General features: G+C 37.1%; 1 protein-coding gene across 1 annotated transcript in view; it reads right to left on the reverse strand.

Annotated features, from left to right (window-relative positions):
• Positions 1–1,451: 1,451 nt before the first annotated feature.
• The window catches only part of slc15a4 (solute carrier family 15 member 4), a 50,083-nt gene continuing 23,850 nt past the window's right edge, over positions 1,452–27,684 (reverse strand). Inside the window, exons 7-9 of the mRNA XM_038299360.1 lie at positions 27,154–27,312; positions 19,293–19,451; positions 1,452–1,864 (exon numbers count right to left, since the gene is read on the reverse strand). Of these exons, the coding sequence (XP_038155288.1) occupies positions 1,713–1,864; positions 19,293–19,451; positions 27,154–27,312 (470 nt within the window). The 3' untranslated portion in view covers positions 1,452–1,712. The remainder of the gene's footprint in view (positions 1,865–19,292; positions 19,452–27,153; positions 27,313–27,684) is intronic.

Below are 27,684 nucleotides of genomic sequence, written 5' to 3' on the forward strand. Positions count from 1 at the left end.
CCTTATACAACTGAATAAAACTAAAACAAATGCATCAGTCTTATAAATACAGCAAAAACAGAAATCAGTCTAAAAGAACTAAATACAGAAAGCAGTTTTTTTCTCTCAGCAATTAAATAATTTGTTCTGTGCTTCTCAGTGCTGATTATCTGTTATTTTCTAATGTGAGGAGCTGTCCTTAGGCATTAGCCGGGCTGTTGAAGGATTAATAGTGAACTTATGCAATAGCTTTGTCGCGGTTAAAGAATTCAGTTTAATCACAGGCAGTGGAACTAAAGTATGCAGAAGATTCACTGCTCTAAAAATTAGATTACAATACAGGATTTATTCAAAGATCAAAAAGTGGGTTAGAAAGTGAAAAATCTGTCTGACATTCATTAAAGAATTATGTTGGAATCATCAAATAATTAGTAAAAATATTAGTCTTTGTAAAGGTAGGATATAAGTCATAAAATGGCATTTTGTAATTAGGGAGTGGGAATCAATACGTAAAAACAAGTCAGCTTTCTCATTGAACATCATCTCTTGATGGGACCATGACTCAGGTTTAGTGCAAATGATCAAAAAAGGCAAAAGGAGTAGAAACAGAGCAAAATCTTTTAAAGTCGTAGGGAAATAGCGGTTCCAACCGTTGCATTTCCGAACTCTCCCGAATGGTGCACGACTATAAACGAGTGAATAAAGTGAATGCGATGGTCGTTCATCAAGATGGCGGGATTGTTGTGGTGGAAGGATCGCAAGCAGGTTTGTATGTGGCCGGTTTGTCGGAAGCATCTTGCTAACCAGTTAGCAACTTAGTGCTAGTAGGTTCCTAATGGGAAATTCCATTGGGACCAAGTAGCACTAAATTGGTGACTTAGAAACGACACTGTCAAGGAAAAATATGGACAGAGGAAACATGCAAGAGGAGGAGAGTTTGGGGTTGGAGGTCGTGGATGAGTCTCTTCCGTCATCCATTTTTTATTTAGAGGAGGAAAGCGGGGGCTAATATGTTGTGGAAGAGGACGCCAGGGCGGCAGAAGCTTGGTTTGGTGTAGAAGGCTTCCAGCTGTACATGTTTGAGCCCTTGCCTCGCAACGCTGCCAGTTCTGTTAGCTCTACGCCTGCTGAAGACACAGATGTCCGTCCCCGTGAACACTGGGACGGAACTCAGTGGTAAAGTAAATGATTCTTATTTCAACCGTTGCGTATATTAGCTGCGACATATGAATCAAGATGTTATGACCAAAAAAATTTGATTGACAGATGACTGTTGATATATGACTGGCTGAATTTAGGTGTACAAGCTGACGTATAACTAACTGGCCTGCATAAGATAACGAAAAAACCCCCACAGATTTTAAGACAGGATTTTTTTTTTATATATATATATATATATATATATATATATATATATATATATATAGAAATTGTCTAACTTTTGGGATAATATCGTCTGATAAAAAGTACATGTTTAACCCAGAATGATTTGACATTCAAACATGATTTCCCTACGACTTTAAACAATTCCTTTTCAGTCGGCGGTACCTGAAAACAGTCAGTCAATGTCAGAAAACCTCTGTATGAGAAAGAGGATCAAAAAGGTAAAACAAGGATAAATAAGAATATATTCACGATGTAAAAATAATAACAAAGAAAAATGCTATTTAATCGTTAGTAAATACATCTTTTGGCACTGCGACAATAGGAGGCTGGTGGTCTTGGTACTAAGGTCAAGAGGAGGAGTATCTCTGTCGCTGACTTTCTGTTTTGCTCTTCTGTTTGTCATACTTGACAGAAACAATGAGGAAGACGAGCAATGTGAGGCCCTGGATGCCTGCCAGGAGGAAGAAGTAGTAGTTCAGTTGGCACTCGTTTATGTTTCCTACAGGATATAAGACAGGAGAGGAACAATCAAAATGCATTTTTGTAATACAACTTTAGTGTCAAATACTATAAAGTAAACTGAAAACAAAGGTAATCTTCCAACAGCTGACACATGTGGTAAGTTGATATGTGTTAGAGAGAAAAAAAAAGGGCAGATTTGAAGTGAGTGTTTCAGGGAAACACGATTCTGTCAGGATTCAAGATCCAACAGGAGCTGAAGGATGAGCTGAGGGAGGGGGGGCTCATCTCATCACTGTTAAACTTTTTGAAAATGAAGACAATTGACCCTGTACTCCGGCGCCCATACAGGAAGGCTCGATTGATGATGGGGGGCTGAAGCATCAAAAATAACACAAGCAACACGGGCTCTCAGCTGTGATCTGAGTCACACAGCCTTTCATCTGTTGTAAAGGGCTGTTTGTTGCTCAGGGGACCGGGATGAGATAAAAAAGAAAAGGGAATAAAACTGACACTTTCACTGTGGTTTGATGTACTAAAGCTCTACATGTTTACAGGGGGACAGCAAAGTCATCCTGCAGATGCAAAAAAAAAAAAAAACCCAACAAGAATTAGGAAAAACGGTCTCATAAAATAAGACGTGGGACTAATATATCATAATAATAATATTAATTGCTAAGACTGACCTCTTTCTGTTGGCTTTGTGGCTTTCAGCCAGGAAACACTTAGTGTCTGCATGTTTGCTGAACAGGTTGCCCTGATTCAGCCAAAATACTCAGAAATATTTCAAAGGAATATTCTTCATGTCTCTGAGGGGTTATATAAACCATTAGGCTGACAGAAAAACAATTGTCTTTTCTAAAGATATTTGGATTGGTCGTAGAACGGCTTTTGTCCTGATTACCACGTAATGCAGACCAAATGACTTAGCAGCAGATATGATGAGTTGATGCTCTGTATTAAGAGCATCATCTCTATTACAAACAGAGCTTTATAGAGATAAAAGGAGATTAAACTTTTTATGATTCAGCCCCCCAAAAAACATGTTTTTGTCTCCGAAAGGGCATTTAAGGTGCCATGCAGCTAGTGGACGCTAAATGGCTAAAGCTCAGACCCTATGATCAGGAAAAAAACTAAACCAGAAGCCTCTTATTCAGAAAGATCCTATTAGCTACACCATGACGGTTATCAGAGTAAGCAAAAAGCCAGAAACATAAAAGGTTTGACTTTGATTAGACATAAAGGTAATTCTCAGCTCTCACATTTTGTCTACCTGAGTAAAGTCTAACAAACACCTGAGGAGCTACCAGTTACCAGCCCTACAGCTCAGAAGGATGCTTAGAGGCAATGACTTCATTAATAGCTGCTCTGGAGTTTGTTTTAAAAAGTTTTTGTTTTTGTTTGGATAGTCCTTGAGATTTAGTATTTATTTATTTTTTTTTATTATGTCTAGTGGCATAATTATCATTTTAAAACCATCTGTACACTCTTCCCAAAAGGAAAAGAAAAGTGACGCATGATGTTAAGCATATATATATTTATTAATTTTTTTTTTTTTATTGAACTTTATGGATCTCACAATGGAGAAATTCCCATCCCTATGGGGAGCAGTGGGCTACCATTGTGTGGCACCCAGGGAGCAGTGTGGGGTTAAAGGTCTTGCTCTGAGACCCAGAGTGCGGCTGTGGAGATCAAACCGGTTACTTGCAACCTTCTCAGAGCACAAGCGCACTGCTCTAACCATTGGGCCATCACTTCCCCATGGGTATATCTCATGTGTTAACATCCAAATTATTGTGTGAACAAACATATCCAAGAGTAATTTTAGTTGGATTCCCTTTAAATGAAAATAGTACAGCTGCAAAACATTGCATTTTACAAATTTAGAATAATATCGACATAGTCTTGCATACATTTGAAATGGAAACAGCTAATGAAAAAGAGAACTGTGAGGGGATTAATGAAGAATGGAAAGAGATAAGATGACCCTTGATGCAAACAGAAAGTAAACAATTAGAATTAAAGGAAGCAGATATTTAAAATGGCAACTCCTCACATACAACACTCACTCTAAAGAGTGACTGCTGATAAATTAGCATTCAATCCCATTGTCTTTAAATGTCCTCAGGAGTTCAATGAATTGCAAAATAAACATTTCCTGTTTGACGGAGTTCTGCATACGCTTATATGTTATCACAGACTGTTTTAGTATACTTTAGAGTAGGAAAAAAAATCACATTCAAACCAATGATTATGCATATTACTGAAAACTGCTTTGAAATAGATAAGAATATTTGAATGAAACTAAAAAATGAAAAATAACAAAACACTTCTATGTAAACATGAAAATGTACCTTGGTAAACATAAACAGTTATGATTAAACGTGAAGGTTTGAAAAACAAACACCCACACATCAGTGCATTAGAGGCAGCCATGTAAAGGCGGAATGTTCTTGTAAATGACTTAACATAGCACGCCTGCTTGATCAAAGCGAAGGTTTTAGTCAATTTAACCAAGCGTCTGACTGCTTTGCATGATCTGTTGTGATTGGTGAAGCAGATCACACTCCATAATGTCACCACGCTTATCAAGCTTACAGATGTTCCTGCCTCCCTTCTCTCTGTTGTCTGCATTGTCTTGGAGATAATTAGAAATGGAGTGATTCTCTGTCAATGCTTTGTGCGCTGGAGCATCTCTATAGCGTGAAAGCTTTGATCAAGGAACGGAGAGCTTGCCAATGACTCTGAAATCCTGCCAGAGCATAAATGAAATCATTGGAGAGTCAGAAAAAAAAACAACGAAATCCTGACATCCACTCTGACCTCTGCTGCTGCTTGTACCTATTCTGCCATCATCCTAATCCATCAAAGGTTTGAATCCAAAGAAACAGCTCAAAAGCCAAAGCAAAGCTTGAATAATTCATGAAGAATAAGACGACGCATATTTGCGTTGAGAACGTCTGATTTTTCAGTCAATTTTTCCTTGACAGACACTAAAACAAATACTCCTGCAGTTCGCTCACTAAAGCGCTGTACTCTCGGAAAACTAGGCCATAAAGGCTGCGGAAATTATGCAGACGATGAACAAACCTCCCTTGTTTATCGTGTTTGCATGGGAAAAGTGAGCTCTTCTTGTTCTGCAGAAGAATATGGAACGTCTGAGATGAGTAACTGTTCAAAGCATCAATTCTTTTAAAATAAATACAGAACATTTATACTCTACGTTTTAAAGTTTATTAACCTTTGGGAACATCTAATTAGTAATCCATGACTTTCTGTTTCCCTTGGTGAATAAATATAACATGATATAGAGACCAAGTTTTATTAGCCACTAAGCTGGACGAAGGCCCAGGTTTAATTTGTCTCCACACAGAGAGGAGGAGGATATAAAAAGGAGGAAAAAGTCTATAGAGCACACAGTTAGAGCACTGCTATAAACAGTGGCACCTTGTGGTCACCATGTCTTCAAAACAACAATTAGATGTAATCAACAGGCGAGATTTTTGATTGGAAGGGATGATCCCATTTCTGGTGGTTTAGGTTGCAGCCAAAAGGCTAAAGAATTGAAGTATTGTGGAGGATCAACACTGATCCGAGGAGTGATTGTGATTGTGGTTTCATTTCCCAATCATATACAACACTGTCTTGAAACCCTTTCTAAACAAATGACATTCGTAAGCAGACTTATTTAGATTCAGATGGTCAAGATGGCACAACTCACAGCAAAAGGAACAATGACCCAGGAGAAGGAGGTTGATTTGCAGCTGACTTGGAATGTTTTTTGAAGGATGGACCTCCATATTCTGAAAAACTTCAGAGCTCCAATTACAGGTTGCTCTAGTGCGAGCTGATAAGCTGATAAAGAAAATGTTTTAAGAAAAACTGAAAGTCCTGTTGTCCAGACTCAAGCCTTCTTTTGTGGTTCCCATAAAAATGTTTTGCCCTTAGCTTAGCCAAGGGAGAACTGATGTCACAAGCTTTACCTTGATCAGCTTCTTTCTGCTGACCTGCTCTTCCTACATGCTGGGTTTACTTGGTAATACAGTAAATTTTTTTCTTACAATGTAATTTAAATAAAATGAGGACTTTCCACATTATCTATCCGACCATCCACTTTCTCACACTTAGTCCTTGTCAGGGTTGTAGTGGGGCTGCTACACCCTAGACATATCGCCAGTCTGTCACAGGGACACGCAACAATGCACACGGGAAGACCATGCAAACTCTATGCAGAAAGACCCCGGGCTGGGAATCGAACTCAGAACCTTCTTTCTGCAAGGCAGCAGTGTACCAGTTTACATCACTGCACCACTATGCAGCCCATTTTCCACGTAAGAAAGAGTAAATGCATTAAAACTGCATGAAAACAAGTCTGCATCATCTGTCCAGTCTAGTATAGTGATTCAACCTTTTTTTTTTCACTCAGTCACATCATTTTGAACAAAAAAACAACAACACAAAATGCATTAAAATTGGAAAAATGCTTTCGCCTTATCCTTGTAATCTCAAATAAGGTATGAGCATTCATTGTGTGCCAATAGGTCATGAGACATGAAATGTATTCATGTTTGTTTACTAAGAGTGTTTGGTTCAAGATATTGATGGTCCACCTAAGCTTATATGTAGGAGGAAGAAGCTCTGAGGCAGCAGCTTAGACTGGTAGGGCTCAGGACTGCTGCCCTCATCCACAGAACCTCCCCTCCTCCGCTTTATCTACTTCTTGTTTATCTTTTGTCAAGATGACGAAGGAAGGGAAAACTACACCTTTTTAAAATTTATCTAGGATGTTACACGCATGGACAAAGTAGACCTCTCATTTATTAAAAGAAAAACCCATAATGATCACAGAAATAACTTGATTCTGACAAAAGTAATACTAAATTATTTTATGAAAACAAACAAAACTAAATCATTGCCTATCAACTACGCCTCAACAGTAAAAAATAAATAAAAAATAATGAAAGAGGCCTGGACCAAAATGTTGGTACCGTTAACTGATTATTTTATTTCACATCCTTTTGAGGAAATAACTGCAATCAAAGTATTCATGTAACTTTCAGTAATAATAATAATAACTGAACTTTTTTGATCTCACATTGGAGAAATGTACCACTCCATTTAACCCATCCCCTTGGGGGAGCAGTGAGCTGCCATCGTGGGCGCCTGGGGAGCAGTGTGGGGTTAAGGGTCTTGCTCATAGGCCCAGCAAATAATTCCATTTTGGTATCATCTGTTCATAGGACAGATCGTTTTAGAAGTTTTGAAGATTGCCCAGATGTAGTTTGGCAAATTCCTGTCAGGCTTTTTTATTATTTGTTTTGGTCGTCTCCCATTGACTCCACTGTGAATCAAATAAGGATAAGTGGTGTGATCTGACACTGGTGCTCCTTGTGCTAAAAGTTCACCTTTAATATTTTAAGATGTTTTTCTAGGCTCTTTTGTTTCCTTTCATATGATCCGTCTACTTGAGTTTTCATATTTTTTTTCTTTTGCAGCCATGGCCAGGGAGGTTGGCAAGAGTTCCATGGATCTTAAATTTTGGAATAATATCTTCTGCTGTAGTAACAGGAGCATTAAACTTCTTGGTAGTGATGGGTCCAGAAACACCAATGCTCGGTGTGTGGAGCCCATAGAGCGAAACTATGTAGTTTCAAGAAAGTGATGTGACCGATACAGGAGTTGTTTCTGACTGACACACAAAACTGTTTAAAAAAGTATCCGTCAACATGATGCATCTGCTAAAAAATTTCTCATCTTTTGTGGTTTATCATCAAATTATAAAGAATTTTGGAGCAGCCTAAAAGGAACAGGAATGTTTCAGCCGTTGCATTATTTTAATTTCCTCGTTGTGTAATACTTTTCCTCTCAGTTTTCACTCAACTTCTCTGAATTACAGTTATTTTCAAATTGACTCTTAATTTATTTGTTGTGGTTTTTTTACTGTACTTATTGTTTTAAAATTAAAATTTAAAATCCTTGTCCACAAGCATCCTCATTCACATTTCCCCCTAAATTTTCACGTTATGATACATGTTCACATTATTTATTGGCTGCATTTAAAAATATCTAAAAAAAAAAATGTGAAATTCAAACAAAGATATCAAATAATACAATATAACCTACAATAACTTAAATTATGTCATTGTACTAGTTCATTGTTGTGGGAAAAAAGTATTCAACTATTCACCCTAGTTAAATAAACAGAGATAGATGGATTTCACTCAGTCTGCACATTTATTCATATCTTTGCAAAGAGAGAACAGTTCATCATGCAGCCCTTATGGCACAGCATTCTGCATGAGCAGCGTTCGTTCCCCATTACTTACAACAATGGAAAAATAGTCAGAGTCAAAACAAATTACAGACACTTTGGTTACCAGTAACATGCCATGAATAAACCTTGAGAAAGAATCTGGTTTGTTATGGGAAGAAGCTATGCTTGGTCTACAAACAACATCCTGTAGAGAATTGTGTGGCCTTGAGAGAGAAACAGACTGAGTGAAAACTTTTATAATGAGTAAATGGGATAAATAAATATATAACAGAAGAGAAATCAAAATTTTCCGACAACAGTCATCAAATCAATTCAGTTTAGTCTGTCAAATAGGATTCCTGTAGTGTCTTTAAAGTTCCAGCAGGTGTCAGTATTTTGTGAGACAGTATCAACACAGTATCAATTAGTGTTGCGCCGATGCCATTTTTTGGCCCCGATACCGATACCTGATACCTGGCTGTGCAGTATCGGCCGATACCGATACCATAATAATGTAAAATAATTGCCATCATGACTTTGTCAAGCTGCTGCCTACCTTTGTGAAGCAGGAAAAAATCTAATATGAAGTGAATCCAGTAGAATTTTTTATTGCCTACCTGGAGTGGGTGACAATAGTTGAATAAACTTATGGCTCTCAAAATGGTATCGCTGCCCTATTTGTTGGTACTCACAGATACCGATACCACCATTTTAGGGCAGTATCGGGGCCCCGTCCGATACTGGTATCGGTGCAACACAGTATCAATACAGTTTGGCAATGTGTCGAAAGGCTTCAAGATGCCTCATTAACCCTTCTCTACTGCTTGGAGATGGCCTTATAGAATTTAGCTTTGACATGCTATACAGCTTTCTTTACCATCTACTTAGACAACCCTTTCCTTGGCGTCCTCTGGTCCATGTTGAGGGCGGTACACGCCATGTCACCAAACACCACAAAGACTATCTTAAGCAGTATATATAGGCCTGTGGACTGATTACAGGATTGTAGACACCTGTGGGGCTAATAAGTGGACACACCTTGATTTAATATGTCACTTTGGTCACATTATTTTCTGTCTTTTCTAGGGGTACTATCATTTTTGTTCAGGCCTGTTTCATGAGTTTATTTAAAAAAAAAAAAACATTATTATGAAACATGGTTGAAAAGAAACGCCCAACTCTCATTTGTTAATTTTCAAAGGATTTCTATTTCAGATTACTTTTGCGAGACTTAAGTTATTTCTGTGACCATTGTGTGCTTTTTTTTACTAATAAATGAGGGACAGCAGCAATTGTGTCCACATGGTGGTGTGAAATCTCCATCGTCCAGGAAGATTGCAACCATTTAAGTAGAAGGCAACATTACGCTTTTCCAAAGTCTTGTCAAGTTATTTATAAGCTGCAAAAAAAACACAACTCTAAGTTTATTCTGGCATTAACTGATTCATGATCCAAGCATGGAAATAAAAGCAGGCAGAAGAACCAACCTGTTCAAGACTTGCATGCCTAAAAGCCATTTGTAAGCGCCTTTCAGCAGCTTTATTATTTCAGCTCGGTCACCTTTTCAGTGTCCACCCTCCAGGGGCCATTTGGCTGCCAAAAGCATTCAAAAATTATCGAAAGCTAATTAAACCAGTAGAGGACCTAACAAAGACATACTGCAGAAAAATATAACACAGCCAAAAAATTATCTCACAGCCATGTTTAAATCAAATCCCTAACAGGAGGCGAATACAATGCAAAACAGAGTCAAATAAATACGATTTCCACTCTGTTGACATTTCTAAAATTAGAAAATTACAAGCTTCGGATTAAGATGGCTTCATCAACAAAGGGGGTCAGCAATCTAGTATGTGACTGCTAAAAAACTTTTGGGTCAATTTACCTGTGAGTGACTTTGTGCACACAATGTGAGTCAGATGAAACTGGTCAATACCAATTTAATGTTTGACTATAGATCAATGGATCAGAGCTTCAATACAATGTCTCAATATCTTGATTCTTCAGTACCTTTGATGCTTTTCTCTGTCCTAGAATGACATCAAAGAGGATCAATGCCTGTTTGTTTCAGCTATAAATATAGTTATCTTCCTCAGTCCTCTACAAGCTGTGAATCTTTATCATTGATGCTAAAGTTTCAAAACTGGCTACATGCTTAAAATATTTATCTGTGCTCTGCTAACTCCAAGAAGTCTTCTAAACAGACCAATAAAAGAAAGAATGATTACCATACAGCCCCTTTATAAAGTGAAAGACTTGATATTCATTTTGTCAGATCTGACATTAAAAACCTCCATTAAAACCCTGACATTTTGCTGAGTGTAACCCAATAGAACGTGCGAATGTCAGCTCATGGTGATTATCTGAACACATCCCAGACATCTGATATAACATCAGTCAGGACTTGGAAACTGGCCAAGGAAAAAGGGCACTTCCTGTCTTGTGACTGTAGAGGTTCACAAAAACCCTCCACTTTGAGCGAAAGATACTTCCAACAAAAGGGGAGCAAATTAGAATGCAAACCCATTTCCTGCAGACACAAAGGATCCTGCTGTATGAAGGATCATTGTGTTGAGAGTAAAGGTTAATCTCTGATTGACTTATGAAAGTAAAATGGCGGCACACTTGACAAGAATGGCTGTATGGGTGTTATAAAGAAACAATGAAGAATGGGGAGAGATGAATATTGGACAAGTTGAAATGAGGGGAAAAAACAAACCAGAGTTTAAAATGTCTTTTAATGTTGAATGCAAATGTAGATGAAGCATAATATGTATATTTTTTGCAACTCTGTTCAGTCCCACATGTTCCTTTTATTTTTAGTAATTTTGATCAGCATTTTTAAAGTTTTACCATTTCAGCTTTTTATTCATTTAACGTCTGGTCATCTTTGGAGCAGTATGTGATTGTTTTGTGGAGCCTATTGTGTTGTCCAATTTGTTAATTATCACAGACAAATCGTCCAGACATGAAAGGTCCCCCCTTAAATTCAAGAAATAAAACTGTGTTTTATATACTTTTTCCATTTACCAATATGCCTGGAATATATAATAGAATTGTAGCACCTACAGAGTTATTCTCAAATAGCTACTAGCCAATCAGTGTTAGATGATCATTGCATGACGATGCATGTCTACGGTCTTGTATCAGGATTAAAACCCATTTTCTAAAGGCAGAAGTTGCAGATACTATGAAGGCATATTTTAAAATTTGGATTAATGCTGTTTGAATACACCTAATAAAATATGTGTTCATGGTGCGGTGCACAGATGAAGCTAAAATATTTGTTACAAAAAGAAAAGAAGGCAGCTAGTTCAGAAAGAATTTAAAAAAGATCGAAGAACTTTGGATTAAAATTTTCGCTCTGTTTTCGACTTTCTCCCTACCTAAGGCAAGCTTCACACATGCAGGTACAATGAGATGAAGAAAATCTCGGGTGTGAAATAGATCCCCAGTATCCCTATAACTTTAATGCAAGGCCCTAAATCTTTATGTTTTCATTATAATCACTACAGAAATAAAAAATGTAAAACAATAACAATCCATGCCACTGAAATCTTACTAAAACTACAAACATTCCCTTTAATTTCACATTTACTTAGAAAAAATCTATAATTCTTGGCCCCGAAAGGATAACATGCAAACCTGACTAATGTTTTGCTACTTTAGTCTATCTGGATCTTTTACCTTGCAGCGGATGTTGCTTGGCAATATGGAAAATAGGCTGTGCTTAGAAATCACTGTATTGACCATGTTTGGGAAATACACTAAAACGAAAGGCTGCATACATATGGGGAACACAGAGTAGGAGCTGAGTCTACAGTTTAGAAGCAAAGAGACAAACAGAAACACATAAAGGCACAAAAGATATCCGATAAAGTAAAATAGCAAAGCAGCAAAAATGCTGTGAAAAAGATTTCAATAAGGTTTAGGTCTCTTTTTTATGTTTGAATTATCCCAACCCAACTTACACAGATAAATCTCATGGAGAAACCATGTCCAAAAAAACCTCTAAGAAAAGCAAATAAGGAAAGAATAGTAAAATAGACACAGATATTGAAATCTGTCATTGTGCCTTCCAAAGGTTTTCCTTTCTATGAACTTTTCCACACTGGTTCTTAATACTGTATTTTATTGGTATTTTTGTTTAAAAAAAGAAGTGCATAACTGTAAAGGAGAGGATTATGCTTAATATTATAGGAAAGAGAAAAAACTGTGTGGCTGAAGGTTTTTGTCCTACAACAAGCAGAGTCATTACCCAAGAATCTAATCTTTTACAGACTCCAACAGGTTCTCTTCCAGGTTTGTCATGTAGTATTTAGCTCCATTCAGCTGAACTCTGACCCCTGATGAAACGAAGCAGGGCCAGAGCATCATGCTTTCACCAACCTATTTTTGTTCATAAGATTTATTTTTAAATGCAATATATATACACACAACAAATTCCTTCGTCGTCTCTACCGTCGACAGGCTGCAGCCATGTACGGATTTCCTCATTTTCCAGCCACAGAAGAGCAACTTCTAACATTTTGAATTTAAAAAGCTTCCTGGATGGGAAGTGAAACGTCTGCAAACTGTTTTTTTTTACTTTTTTGGAAAAACTTTTTTCCTTTGGTTCTTATCTCAAATACGTACACAAAACAGAATCAATGATTATCTATCAACTAATATAAAAGGCTTATAGCATGATGCATTTTTCTACCATATCACAGAGCGCAACTTTATCTGATACACAGCTGATAATGAACCAGCATAGAGGACCTCCTATAGTGCATTTCCTTCATCTCTCAAAATATTTCTTCACCAGGGCTGCTATTCCTGAAGCTGCTCTAGTCATCATGAACCTCATTGGCTCTGATTAAAGCTCTTTTTCTCCCAACTTGTGATGTATTTAAATGTATCGTCTAGGTTTACTGTTGAGCTGCTTTTTCTACACATTTTCAGATGATGGATTGAGTGAAGTTTAAAGCATGAGATTTAGTTTAAACCTAATCAAGCTTTAAACCATTCCAAAACATACTCCCTGACCTGTCTGGTCTGTTTTTTGCTCTGCATGATGATGTTTTTTTCACTAATGTTATCTTTCAAACCTCTGAGGCCTTTGCAAAAGCAGCTGAATCAACACTAACCAGGGTTTTAATCAATGGCACAAGTTTAAGGCTTTTACTAATAAAAAATGTTCAGATCCATTTCTTTCCTCTTCACAATCATTATCTGTTTAATTACTATTACTTTATGTAACCATGAAATACTTGGGAGATTTAAAACATAATTTAAAAAGGTTTTCTGGTTAAAAACATACTGTAGATGGTGTTAATGTACCTGAATATCCACATAAATATTAATCATTCAGAGGAAGATATGCAGAGACGCTGGTACGGAGCAGACGGAATGAAAAGCTATTTTTCCAGGGAATAACGGGATGATGACTGGTTGCCGCTTTCAGACCTCTGATTTAAACAGAGTCAGTTGGTGGGGCTGTCAAATGACTGCATGCAAGAACTTTTTTTTTTTTTTCGCCACTCAGCAGCATTTATTCTCCTACACTTCAAGAATAACCATCTATGGTTTAGCTAAAGACAGAAACGGACGAAACATCATCAGTTACACACTTTCCATTATAAGTAAAAACAGGTCCAGATCAGGTCTATGATGGTAATGTAACACCTTTTTTTAAAACCCTAAACAATGGATCAATTATAAGAAAAAAAAATGCCTTCATAGTTCCACATTATCTTACTAAGCAGCATTAAAACAGCAGCAGCTTGTTAAAAGTGGTCCATACTTATTGTTTTCATATGATTGTTTTTTTAATTACTAAACTTTACAATAAAAAAACAACATCTTCTTGATTTGTGTTGCAGCATATCAGTAAAGTTTGATGGTTTGTCCTCCCCCTGCATGTGTGGGTTCTCTCTGGGTACTCTGGCTTCCTCCCAGTCTAAAAACATGACTGTTACGCCTAGTTTACCCCTAACTTTCACCTTCTGACCGTTGGAGAGCCAGCTATAACTGCATGTACAAAGTGGCTACATATGATAGATGGATTGATGCATTATTTTACCAAAGTATAAAAAAATGTTTAATAGAAAAAAAAAAAAAAAACGTTAATGTGAAAAACAGAAGCCATATATGTCTAGATGTCTCTGCAGAGAATGGGGGTTGGTGGAGCTGCAGCACAACAGGAGAGCTGAGTATCCACCAGTGTGATGCCAAGGCAGCTCTACCATCTCCATGTATCGCTCCAGGGACAGCTTTACTTAAGAAGGACTGGGCTATGTAATCAGACCCCCAGCCAGTGATTAATGTTGCTGTCTGTCTTCAGGAACCGTGCAACTCAGTACAACTTAGCACAGCTCACCCAGGATGCAGTTTGCCACGCACAGTTTTGCCCACAGCAATGGAAATAAGTTGAATCCCTTCCACCTACAGAGCTAAGAGATGTCGAAGACGCTAACTTTGAAAAAAAAAAAAAACATTTTGCAGAAAAAAAAACATGTTTCCTGACTGTACTGACTAAGCTCTGTGCCATATGTTTCTTATCAGTGGCCAGAAGGATGTTTTGTTCCATTTCTGTAAACTCACCTTCTAAATGACTTGTTTTGGAAAGCAAGGAGAGTCAAACAGGCAATCTGGCCTCAGTTATACTTCCCCTGAAGTGACATGAGGCTTAGCAGAGAATGGATTTATGAAGCCGACCCAGCATCCTCAGTGCTACCTTTATCAGAAGTAGCTCCCAAACTTGTCTGCACGCTGTATTAATGAGCTATTAGGCTTTTGTGGATAAACATTTCACAGCGCTGGCTTATTTAAACACATGCTCAGGGAAAAGGGCATCTGGACTAGGAGCTTCCACCCAATGGGAGCCCATCCATCTGCTGCCACCGTAGCAGTATTTAATCTACTGCTCAGACACATTTACACACATCTTTTTTGTGGTTTAACTGACATGCTTATTGATAAAATAAAGCCTTTCAGAAAACTGAAAAGGCTGATCCTCTCCTTCAATACTTCCCCTCATAACTGAGTAAGAGAAAGACCACTGAATCAGTAACGTGATGACTGATTCACTAATTAGTAATCACGATGAGGTCAATTTACAGCAGTGCCAGTCTCAGGGTTCCTACAGCATAAGGCAAGTTAAATTCAAGACTTTTTAAGACTTTTTAATGCCACTTGAAATAAAAATTTAAGACCAAATTCACAAGAAACACAAGAAAAACCTGCTTGCGACAACTTAACCCAAAGGTTTATTTTAACATAAACCACTGCACTAATGTTTCAAATTTTGAAAAGCTTCCCATACAGGAAGAAAGCTAAAAACACACAAATGACAGATATATTTTAACAATTATTTAACTGAATTCACAAACTTTGTTTTAGCAGCGAACAAAACAAATCAGTTTTAAAGCCACAACATAACCAGTGCTAAGTCTTTTTTGCAGCTATTTTTCTTTGTATCGTTTTCTTAGTATGTTTGATTTGGTGATAAGTGGAGGCGTTGCAGAGACAAGGGTGGAACTAAACTGAGAAATACCGGCTGTTTCTCTGTAACTCCATTTTGACGCTTTGTGTTTCGTGCTTCGCATGTGCGACTCCACTGCCTTAATTCCCATCGTTCTGAGCTTGAATCGCTTCTTGCACTAAATCCACTGAGCCTCATGTATGTTCCCTGGTTTTAGCCATGGAGAAAACTCTTGGCTGGAGACAATTATCGTTACATTTACACTTGCTCATATTTTCCAGACAAAAAGTTAATGCTGCATCTCCCAAATGTCCCGGCCGCAACAACACTTTATTGGTTCCGCTATCGGGACAGAACCAATAATGGCGAGCAATTTTTTAAATTTTTTTATTAAATCTTTTTTTTTTTATTAAAACAAAAAAAAAATATATTATTTTAAAGTTTTATTTAGATTACAAAAATAAATCATAATAAAAATAATCCTATTTATGATGTTTTAAAAATTAAGACCTACAAAAGACTGATTTAAGACATTTTAATACCAATTAAGGCCTTAGTTTTATTTTGAAGAATTCAATGCCTTTTAAGACTTTTTAAGGACTCGCTGGAACCCTGAGTCTGTTGCAAACTAATTCTTAAACATCCTGTGGTCCAATAATGGACATTGCAACTACTGCTATGGTGGACATTCCTGCATACAGCATGCCAATCGCACGCTCCAGCATAACCTGCAGCTTATGACTTGTAACAAAATTAGTGAGTTATACTCACTGTGACAGCAAGTTGGATAAAAAAAGTTAAATACACAAATCAAGAAAAAATATTACTATTTTTATTATTATAAAATGTGAGCAAATGCTCATTTAGAGTTGCTACCTTCACATGGCATGAATGTCTGAATTGGGGCGTTTAAATTTTTGGTCAGTGTATATTCTGATTTGAAACCAGAGGATCGCCCGTTCATAGCCAAGCTTCATCTGTTGCATCTCATCTCATCCACATTGCCCACTGATGGTGGTTATAGGTGTCAGAGAGGCCTGTGCATGGCAGCCTCGCTTCTGTCAGGGTCCCCGTTCTGGTGTTGTATCTGTTTATCTTATTTGGTGCTGTTTTTTTCTTTTTTCTTTTGGCCAAACATCTGCACACTTTGATGTTTAAAGACAAGACATTTACTTTTGTTCTACAATCCATGTTGATTTCTCAGGTCCTCTAATTATGTTAAAAATAAAACCCAGAAAATGTAAAAATTAAGTCTACTCATGAATCCAAATATGCATCACAATCATCTTCCAACTGCTTCTAGTATTGTTACAAGGTAGTAAGGTGAGAATGCAGATCATGTGACTTGTGTGATGTGAAAAAGTTCTATCTATTGCAGTTTTTCATAAATGTAAGAATTTCGAAATGACCATAAAAACATTTCACCAAAAAAACTGTTTTTGGAATATTTGAGAGTTCTCATTTAGCAAATTAATTTTCATAATTACAATTTGATGGTTGATGGAAATGCAGTCACTGATCCTGAGGAGCTGGAGTGCAGAGGGACTACTGACCGCATCATACGCTAATTCAGCACTCACCTTTACAATTTGTGCTTTTAATAAGTTGAGTTGTTCTAAAATGTTAATACTTTAGTATCATCATGTCTCATCAATTTCATTAAATAAAACGACTTGGCTTGTTGTAGTGATACATGCTGTACCTTTAATCTACTTGTCTAAATTAAAGGAAGATTCAAACTTAACTCTACTTTTATATCCCTGCTTTTATCATTTCTTAACCTAGTTTTAATCCCATCACAATGAGTTCAAAACATAGGCTTGTTTTACTCATGTTTAGCCCAAAAAGTGTTTCATTAAGGGCAGATTAGACTTCTGCAACCGCACACATCAAATGTCGTTTGGGTCTGGTCGCGAACCAGTTTTGCTGGTAAGCTTCTGCACCGTCAGTCGGGAATTTCTAGGGACACACAGCAGATTCCCTCCAAAGCACAAGGGGGAGCCTATTTGAGAACTTCACAGAGATGTATCTAGCGTTGCTAGACATCGAAGAGGAACAGGTTCTGTTAATGGAGCGAACCTCCTCGATTAACCTTTCATCGTACACTCACCGGCCACTTTATTAGGTACACCTGTCCAACTGCTCGTTAACACTTAATTTCTAAGCAGCCAATCACATGGCGGCAACTCAGTGCATTTAGGCATGTAGACATGGTCAAGACAATCTCCTGCAGTTCAAACCGAGCATCAGTATGGGGAAGAAAGGTGATTTGAGTGACTTTGAACGTGGCATGATTGTTGGTGCCAGAAGGGCTGGTCTGAGTATTTCAGAAACTGCTGATCTACTGGGATTTTCACGCACAACCATCTCTAGGGTTTACAGAGAATGGTCCGAAAAAGAAAAAACATCCAGTGAGCGGCAGTTCTGTGGGCGGAAATGCCTTGTTGATGCCAGAGGTCAGAGGAGAATGGCCAGACTGGTTCGAGCTGATAGAAGGGCAACAGTGACTCAAATAACCACCCGTTACAACCAAGGTGGGCAGAAGAGCATCTCTGAACACACAGTACGTCGAACTTTGAGGCAGATGGGCTACAGCAGCAGAAGACCACACCGGGTGCCACTCCTTTCAGCTAACAACAGGAAACTGAGGCTACAATTTGCACAAGCTCATCGAAATTGGACAATAGAAGATTGGAAAAACGTTGCCTGGTCTGATGAGTCTCGATTTCTGCTGCAACATTCGGATGGTAGGGTCAGAATTTGGCGTCTACAACATGAAAGCATGGATCCATCCTGCCTTGTATCAACGGTTCAGGCTGGTGGTGGTGGTGTCATGGTGTGGGGAATATTTTCTTGGCACTCTTTAGGCCCCTTGGTACCAATTGAGCATCGTTGCAACGCCACAGCCTACCTGAGTATTGTTGCTGACCATGTCCGTCCCTTTATGACCACAATGTACCCAACTCCTGATGGCTACTTTCAGCAGGATAATGCGCCATGTCATAAAGCTGGAATCATCTCAGACTGGTTTCTTGAACATGACAATGAGTTCACTGTACTCAAATGGCCTCCACAGTCACCAGATCTCAATCCAATAGAGCATCTTTGGGATGTGGTGGAACGGGAGATTCGCATCATGGATGTGCAGCCGACAAATCTGCGGCAACTGTGTGATGCCATCATGTCAATATGGACCAAACTCCCTGAGGAATGCTTCCAGCACCTTGTTGAATCTATGCCACGAAGTATTGAGGCAGTTCTGAAGGCAAAAGGGGGTCCAACCCGTTACTAGCATGGGATACCTAATAAAGTGGCCGGTGAGTGTAGTTGTCCATTGTAATCGTTCCTCGGTTTTTAAAAATGGTGTGCCCCGGCACCGAATCAAGAAGGGTGACCACACAGACAGCCAGAAAGGCATAACAAGGACCAATCACAGCTGCTTTTTGTCTGTGCGCTTCCGCTTGAGGTCTGTGCGGGTTTGTGACCATCTGACGCGTAGTCAGGATTTTTTTTTTATGCGTCAGAAGCATAAATTGGCTTTAAGTCTTTCCGTCCAAAATTATCCGTGCTCATTTAAATACATACATGTATTTTGTTTTCCTGATATTTAACTCTTCTGGTAACTTTTTTTTAATCTTTTTTGTGATCACAGCTTGTTCTTTCATTGCCTCACCTTAGCCTCCCTTTGTTTCTATAAAAAAAAATCTTAAAACAAATCTTATTGATCCGTTGCTTGGTTTCGATTCTTACCAAAGTCTTTGTGAGAAGACATCCAGCCGATCCCCTTGACAGAAACGATGGCCAGCAAACCTGAGCCCACGAATGAGCCAATCCCAGAGAAGAAAAAGAAGAGCCCCATAATCGCACTCTGCATGGACTTGGGAGCTGCAGAATAGGCAAATTCCAGACCTGTAACCACAAAGTTAACCATTATTTTAAATAAATATTAGTTTAGCGGAAAAAAAAAAAAAAAAGAAAATCACTCTTGGGTTAATTTTATAGTCTAGCAACAAAATAACCCAGAATATGACATTTTTATTCTGTCTTGTAACATAACCAGCATTGTTGACATATGCTGGTCTACTTTTTTTTTAAAACTGTCTTTAAAATGCTTCCTTGACTCCTCATTATAGAGAGCTTATTAAATCAGGACTAAAAGAAAAAAAGAAAATGTCTGAGGATATTTTAAGAAAAGAACAATAAACCTGAGGAAAGATGTAAACTAATGATTAAAACGATTAAGGAGATGCAGATAAATAAATAAAAATGTTTACTTATTCTATCTACTGCATACATCACAATAGCTGGGTTAGATATTCATGAACCATTTGTATAAATAAGAATATAAACAAGTATGTAAGACAATAAAGGAATAAATAAAGACCAGGGGACATCAGATAAGAACACTTGAATCCTGTTTGAATTTAGTGGGAAGCAGAAATGTCTGCTGCACGTCTTTACATCCTCAAATATCGTTTTAAAAGCAACACACAACTCTAGAGTGTGCATGTAATAGTGGAGTGCAAAGCTTTGTGAGGGTTTTCTATATCCAGCTCAGCACTGGAGGGTGAACAGCATTCTAACATTAGGCTACATCCTGTGAATGTCTATATGTGACGACAATCTAAAAGGATCTCTGTGGTTTTTAACCGCTAAAATACTCAGCTTGACCTTTCTTTACTGAAAGGATTATTCCAGAGGAAAATGTATGAAAACATGAATATATAAATGTATATTCTCTTACTAGAAGTTATTTTTTTCTATTAGTCTGTGTGAGGATTTTTTGCTTAAAAAAAAAAATCAGGTATCTTTGTTACTAACTCAGAGGAGAAAAACTCTGCACAGAAAATTACCTCCCGTTCAACCAGGCTACAGACTTCTGTCTTCAATCAAAGCAACTGAAGGTTTCAGACAAATTTATTCAAACAGCAAACGACATGGGGGAAATTTTCCTTCTTCCACAGACAAATGTCACAAGTCTGCCAATTTCCCTTGAAGTAAGCCCGGTGGGATGGGATGGTCTGTGAGTGCATTTATTCTAAAGACTCCAGTAGCTTTGTTTGGTCAGATTTGACTTTCATAGAGACCATGTTAGATATGAGTGGATTCCAGTCTTTTTACAAGACGGTAGAAGGAGGAAATTAATGCAATGTCCAACATAAATATGCAGACTCCAGTATTCATGAGGTTTAAATAGTATAAATGATACATTTTTAGTAATACAAGAACTTGCAAGTAAACATAACCGCTAGGGATGCACGATATTGGGATTTTGGCCGATATCCGATATTTTAAAACTCATGTAGCTGATAACCGATTTCGATACCGATGCTAAAGCTGGACAAAAATAAGTGGTTATTGAAAAAAGCAGTTTTGTTATCCATTTCTGACACTTTGAAAAATAATAAACTCAAATATATTTTCATATGCTGATATCAAATTGATTTTTAAAAACGCGGTATCGATCTATTTTACTTTCAAAATCTCGAGAAATTACATCGTTCTTTTACAAACTCTCGTGATATTTTGCAGATTCTTGTGAGATTTTGTTAGTAAAATAGATCGATACCGCGTCAATATATCAACATATAAAAATATATGTTGTATAAAAATATATGTAGCATAACGATGACATATAGCAATACTGTATTTCATTAGTAAAAGAGATTGATATGGTGTTTTTAAATGGCAATATATCAGCATATGAAGATATTGTGATATTTTAATGTATCAATATTTTTTCCCTCGTCTTTAGAAGTTTTTAAAGTCTGTAAAAAAGAAGTTTTTGAGGAAGAAGAACAAGTAATATTTTGTTGTATTTTTTTAGACTTTAGAAACTCAGAAGCTGATCAAATATCGGGTTAAATATCGGTGGGGTTGCCGATGTCCGATATTCAGTTTTAAGGCCGATACAGCCCGATACTGATAGGGGGCCGATTATATTGTGCATCCCTAATAACCGCATGAGAATCAGGAAAAAAAGGTGTTCTGTTTTTCGGAAAAAATTCTCCCTATAGTAGATGGAAAACATGACATCCACTGTAAAAAGAAAATTACTTAATGATTATAAATCTTTACACGCTTTATTCAGCCTGAGGCCAGAAGATGTGACTCCAAACAGAAACACAATGCAAATCAGTGACAGCATCCTATAGGAAATAAACTGCCCAAAGCCATCAGTGGAGCTCAACATTCAAATACATTTCTGAAAAACACAGCTTGTGCTTTTGAATAAAAGAAAAGTCGCTCCTGTTGTGTTTCAGTCTGAGATTGTTCTGTAAAGAGAACACTTCTTTAATTTAACAAAATAAAGCCTCACTGGAGCTATATGCTGTTTAATTCTCCGAACTGTGAATGAAAAGGATTTTTTTGTTTTGGGTCAGGGTTCAAGGGATAAAGGGGAAAGCTTGGTATCTATCTTCTAGATAAAACACAGAAAGAATAAGAAAAGAAGATTATTGCTGTCAAACCTAAAATGTACAATTTTGACTTTCTTGGATTTTTTTCTTATTTAGGATTAACCAAAAAAAATCAGCCTACAATTTAGCTTTTTAGAGAAAACAAACTACAGTTTGAAAAAAAAAAGGCTTCAGAAAGTGGACATTTTAGGGACCAACACATGTTTATTCCCACATTTTAACCAAAATGTGCCTTTTTTTAAGCTCCCAGTGATACTTTGATGTCAGTGCTATAGTTAAAGAGAAGATTTTATTAAAAATTGTAGTTATCTCCAAAGCAATTAATCTTTTGTGAATGGAAGAAAGATGAAACCTGTTCACAATGGATAATCTTTGCCTAGTGACAAAATAACAAAAAAGGGGGAATAAAAACATACCAACCTTGTTTCAAACAATGTAGTGTGATTTTAAACTTTATAAAAAGAGAAATAAAAAAATAAACAAAGGAAATAAATAAATGCATAAACCTTATAAAGACTTAGGAAATCCATTGTTATGGAAATATGTGTTTTTAGCCTAATGTCAACAGATGTGATGCAACACGATCGTAAAAATGTAACAGTGTGTTGCATCAAGCTGTCGTAACAACTATCTTTAAGTGTAGGGAATAAAGATGAGTTTTCAAAGCAGAAAGTTTCCCCACTTCTGCTAGATGAAGGATTTCATCTTTGCACCTGCTTTTATCTGTTTGATTATTACTTCCTTTTACTTTCCTTCTATTTCACTGTGTAATTCATGTAAAGCAATTTGAATTGTCTTCGTACTGAATTGTGCTATACAAATGAAGCTGCCTTGCATAAAAGCCAACTTTGTTAAGTCACACAATATTAAAGGTATAGTGGAGGTTTTTCGTGAATTTTTGAAAAGACCCGCCCTCTCCACTTTTTGTGCACATGCACAACCCTGTACCTGCTCCCGAGAGGGAACGCCTATGAAATGCGTGCGAGAGCGTGCACAAGCCCATTTCTCCTTGCGCACATGTTTTTAAAATTTGCTGTTTGCATCGCTCATAGAAGCTTACAGTGGGGAGAACACGTATTTGATACACTGTTGATTTTTCAGGTTTTCCCACTTGCAAAGCTTGTAGAAGACTGTAATTTTTATCATAGGTACTCTTCAACTGTGAGTGATGGAATCTAAAACAGAACCCAGAAAAATATAATGTATGATTTTTAAATAATCAATTTCCATTTTATTGTGTGAAATAAGTATTTGATACACCTGAACAATGAAACTTAATATTTGGTACAGAAACCTTTGTTTGCAATTACAGAGATCAGACGTTTCCTGTAGTTCTTGACCAGGTTTGCACACACTGCAGGCGGGATTTTGGCCCACTCCTCCATACAGATCTCTTTCAGAGCCTTCAGGTTTCAGCTTGGTGAGAAGGCAACAACAGTTGGTGCAATTATTAGAAAATGGAAGAAATACAAAATAACGGAAAATCTCCCTCGGTCTGGGGCGCCATGCAAGATCTCACCTAATCTCACCAAATATTAAGTTTCATTGTTCTGGTGTATCAAATACTTATTTCACACGATAAAATGCAAATTGATTATTTAAAAATCATACATTGTATTTTTCTGGATTTTTGTTTTAGATTCCATCACTCACAGTTGAAGAGTACCTATGATAAAAATTACAGTCTTCTACAAGCTTTGCAAGTGAGAAAACCTGAAAAATCAACAGTGTATCAAATACTTGTTCTCCCCACTGTACTTTCCAAAAGAAGATATGCAATTTTTCCACTATGCGAGACTGACCACTGGTAGGGAAAATGGGGACAAGCGTGTAGGACAGCCTTATGTAAACATATCATCAGATTGATTGACAATTAGAAGGACCACTTATTTTGATGATCCACCCAGAAAAACAACATCCTCCACTATAACTTTAAATGTATGTTTACAATACATTTAAATGATGGATAGGTTGGTTTAGCACATGGACACTTTATATTAAACTTTTGGTGATGTGTATAGAACTAAACAGAAAATCAAACAATTAAATTCGAAAGACTTCAATAAAATAGCCGCTCTGAAGGCAACCTGAATTATTCTGAATTCTAAAGGCTGCAGAAGCAAATTTTCAAAATGTTGCTTTCAAAAATATACTTTCAAAAATATCTAAAAAAATAAAAATACAATAAAAAAATTATGAAAATTTGTTTATAATAAAATGACTTAAATCAAAAACATCTCCCCACTGGCTCAAAATTATAAATCCAGGGATGCTGTGAGGTGGCCAGTACAAGCAAGAAGTGATATTAACCATACAATTTAAAAGCAATTCATTTCCATTCTTATATAGGGATAAATAGAAGATCAAGACTTAAGATAACTGAAAATTGATGCGATAGGATAGTCTGGTCTACAAAACAGTATTGCTTTTCAATTATTGTTTACTAAACATGTGGGGACAATTCATTCGTTATGCAAAGTCAGTCATATGCCTGGAGTAAAGACTAACCTTCCTTCAGTTCAACTGTGAAATAGTTTCCAAATTCATACTTTTTTTTGTAAAATGCTTCATTATTTCAGAGTTTCATGCAGCAACAGGAGAAATTCAGGATGATTAATCATCAGCTAATGTCTTGGTCTGTTTGCTCTGGATATCAACCCACAAACAAATTTAGCTGGTGGAGCATGGCAATGAATCAAAGTGCTCAAAAAAGGTTTATATGTTTTAGTGAACAGCATACCCAAATCAGTCTGAAGTCCCATTAATTAATAAAACTGTTTTTAATGTTTATTTACCTTCAAAGAAAAAAAAAGTAGACGTCACACCCTACCATGCCCTGAAATCGTATTATAGTCGGAGGTAAATGGCTGTTCCAACGGTTGCATTTCCGAATTCTCCCAAGTGGTGCACGACTTTACACGAGTGAATAAAGTGAATGTGATTGGTCGTTTATCAAGGGGGCGGGATTGTTGTGGAGGAAGGCTCACAAGCAAGTTTGGTTGTGGCTGGTGTCTCAGAAGCATCTTGTTAACCAGTTAGCAACTTAGTGCTAGTAGGTTCCCAATGGGAAATTCCATTGGGACCAAGTAGCACTAAATTGGTAACTTAGAAACGACACTGTCAAGGAACGCTATGGACAGAGGAAACATGCAAGAGGAGGAGAGTTTAGTGTCGGAGGTCGTGGATGAGTCTCCTCCGTCATCCATTTTTTGTTTAGAGGAGGAAAGCGGGGACGAAGATGTTGTGGAAGAGGACGCCAGGGCGGCAGAAGCTTGGTTTGGTGTAGAAGGCTTCCAGCCGTACATGTTTGAGCCCTTTCCTCGCAACGCTGCCAGTTCTGTTAGCTCTACGCCTGCCGAAGACACAGACGTCCATCCCCGTGAACACTGGGACGGAACTCAATGAGAAAGTAACTGATTCTTATTTTATTATTTCAACCGTTGCGTATATTAGCTGCGACATATGAATCAAGATGCTATGACCGAAAAAATTTGATTGACAGTTGACCGTTGATATGTGATTGGCCGAAATTAGATGTACAAGCTGACGTATAACCAACTAACTAATAACTAACTGACCTGCATAAGATAACAAAAAAAAAAAAAAAAAAAAAAAAAAAAAACCCACAGGTTTTAAGACAAGATTTAAAAAAAATATATAAATTTTTTAACTTTTGGGACAATATCCCATCGAATACATTTATATAGTTTATAGTTATTTAGTTTTACTTCACTGTTTAAATAAAGTAAACCGAATCCCGCTTTCAGTCTGACGGACAGGCCAGTGTTGTTACGAAAAAAGTGGAGCTAAATACAGGTAGCAATAAAGAGGGGAGATCTTCACATCTATTGGTGTTTAATGTTGGGAAAATAACTAAGCATCCAGCACTACAATTTAGAACTGTGGTGTCCAAATGTTTCACCACATGGGTCAAAATCATTAGTTACTGGCAGGCCAATCTTTTAGTTAACTTCAAGGTAGAACAATGTCTTTGTTGTTTGAGATTTTAAGAATGTAAATCGCATTAGAAATATATGATTATTATCATTATGGCATTTAACATATAAAGGGATGTGCAAGCATCGGTTATCCAAAATCTGAAATAAGATTTTGAACATTTACCTTGATAAAAGAACCTCATCCAGTTTTTTTTTTTATTATCTAGGGTCTGTTTGGAAAAAACAAACAACAAAACAAACAAAAAAAGGAGAAAAAACATTGTATATTTTCACCAATAACAACAGCAATAGCGTTATTCTTTCTTCAGAATTGCTTGATTTATAAAGCGAAAATTACTAAGTTATTTAAAAGCAGATTTCTGTAAAATTCAATAGATGAATGTGATCCTTTTTAGTAAAGAATAAATGCAATTTTTCAAGTGTAGCCCTTGGGAAAAAAAATGTCAAAATTGCGTTGGACCAAAAATGTTCCACTGTAAGAAGATTCAAATTTTTCAAAGACTAACGGGGCTCAAAATCAGTCCAGGAGCTGAAACCTCTGGAAACTACTGATGTATGTTCACATGTTAGAATACCTCACTGAAAGACCAAAACTGTATCCAATTGAAACTGTGCAGAGTCAGGAAAAATGATGTTACAGACACTTTCCATTCAGACTGACGGAACTCTTCCAAAATTAGGCAGAAACCTTTAGTCCAGAGTTGCATTAAGCTAAGGGAGAAATACCTCCACAGTCTTTCAGCTGTAAATGTAGCATGAGACGGTTTTACAAGGTAATAAACAGGGACCAAATTCAATTACATCTACTTCGTGCTGCTTTATTACATGGAATTAGGGCTGCATTATTAACATTTATTTTGCTAATCGAGTAATTTGTCAGTTATTTTTTGATTAATCAATCAATAATCAGTAGCAAAAGGTTCCTCAAAGAAGATTTTTTTACAGAATTAAACCAGGTGAAGCTTAAACTTTTCCACTTGAAGAGTTCTGATAGAGAATATCAACTAATGAAAATTTTTTTTTTAAATCTTGAAATGCAAAATGTTTACACATTTTTTTCAATGGTGTTGGTATAATTGCTCCTCTAAGTGGGTTTGTCTGTCAGAAAAGGCATGTTTTACAGTCTATACTCCAGTTAACAATGAATCGCTTACTAATTAGTAGTTAATTCAATTTAACCATTTCAGCCCTACATGAAATCAAAATATAACAGATGATGTCAAACAACTCTACCTGCAATGCTTGCAAAGATTTCGCTGATTCCAATCAGCACATACTGAGGAATCTGCCACCAGATGGGTAGATCTGCAACATGGAAGACAACTTTACCAAGCACCTGGTCTATGGTCCCGTTGGTTTTAACAATTTCGAGCCGTTTGGTCTCCAGAATACCTGAGTGGGCAGAAACAACAAGAAAAAAATAAATAAAATAAAGACAGAAAAAACATTTACTCATATGAAAACGTGGATTTAAAAATAATTATGTTACTTAAGAGGAAAAAAAAAACATTTAGTAGCAATTCCCTGAGGATATTGCTTGTTTTGTTGACTTCCTACTGCTTCATTAAAATCACATCTGCACACTCTAGCTAGGGCAGTTAATAAACAGGGCACTGCAGACAGTTCAATAATCACAACTAAGCAGTTGTCATGGTTCGGCGCTTGCTCCTAAAAGCTTCATTCGATAACTACTATCGTGTGACCAGCGGCTATTTTCAGATAACTCCCAGAGACAGCTTCCTATCATAGCCACACTTAATGCTG

This window comes from Cyprinodon tularosa, unplaced genomic scaffold, assembly GCF_016077235.1.
Source record: "Cyprinodon tularosa strain WSP-4 unplaced genomic scaffold, ASM1607723v1 ctg426, whole genome shotgun sequence".
NCBI classification, from domain to species: Eukaryota; Metazoa; Chordata; class Actinopteri; order Cyprinodontiformes; family Cyprinodontidae; genus Cyprinodon; species Cyprinodon tularosa.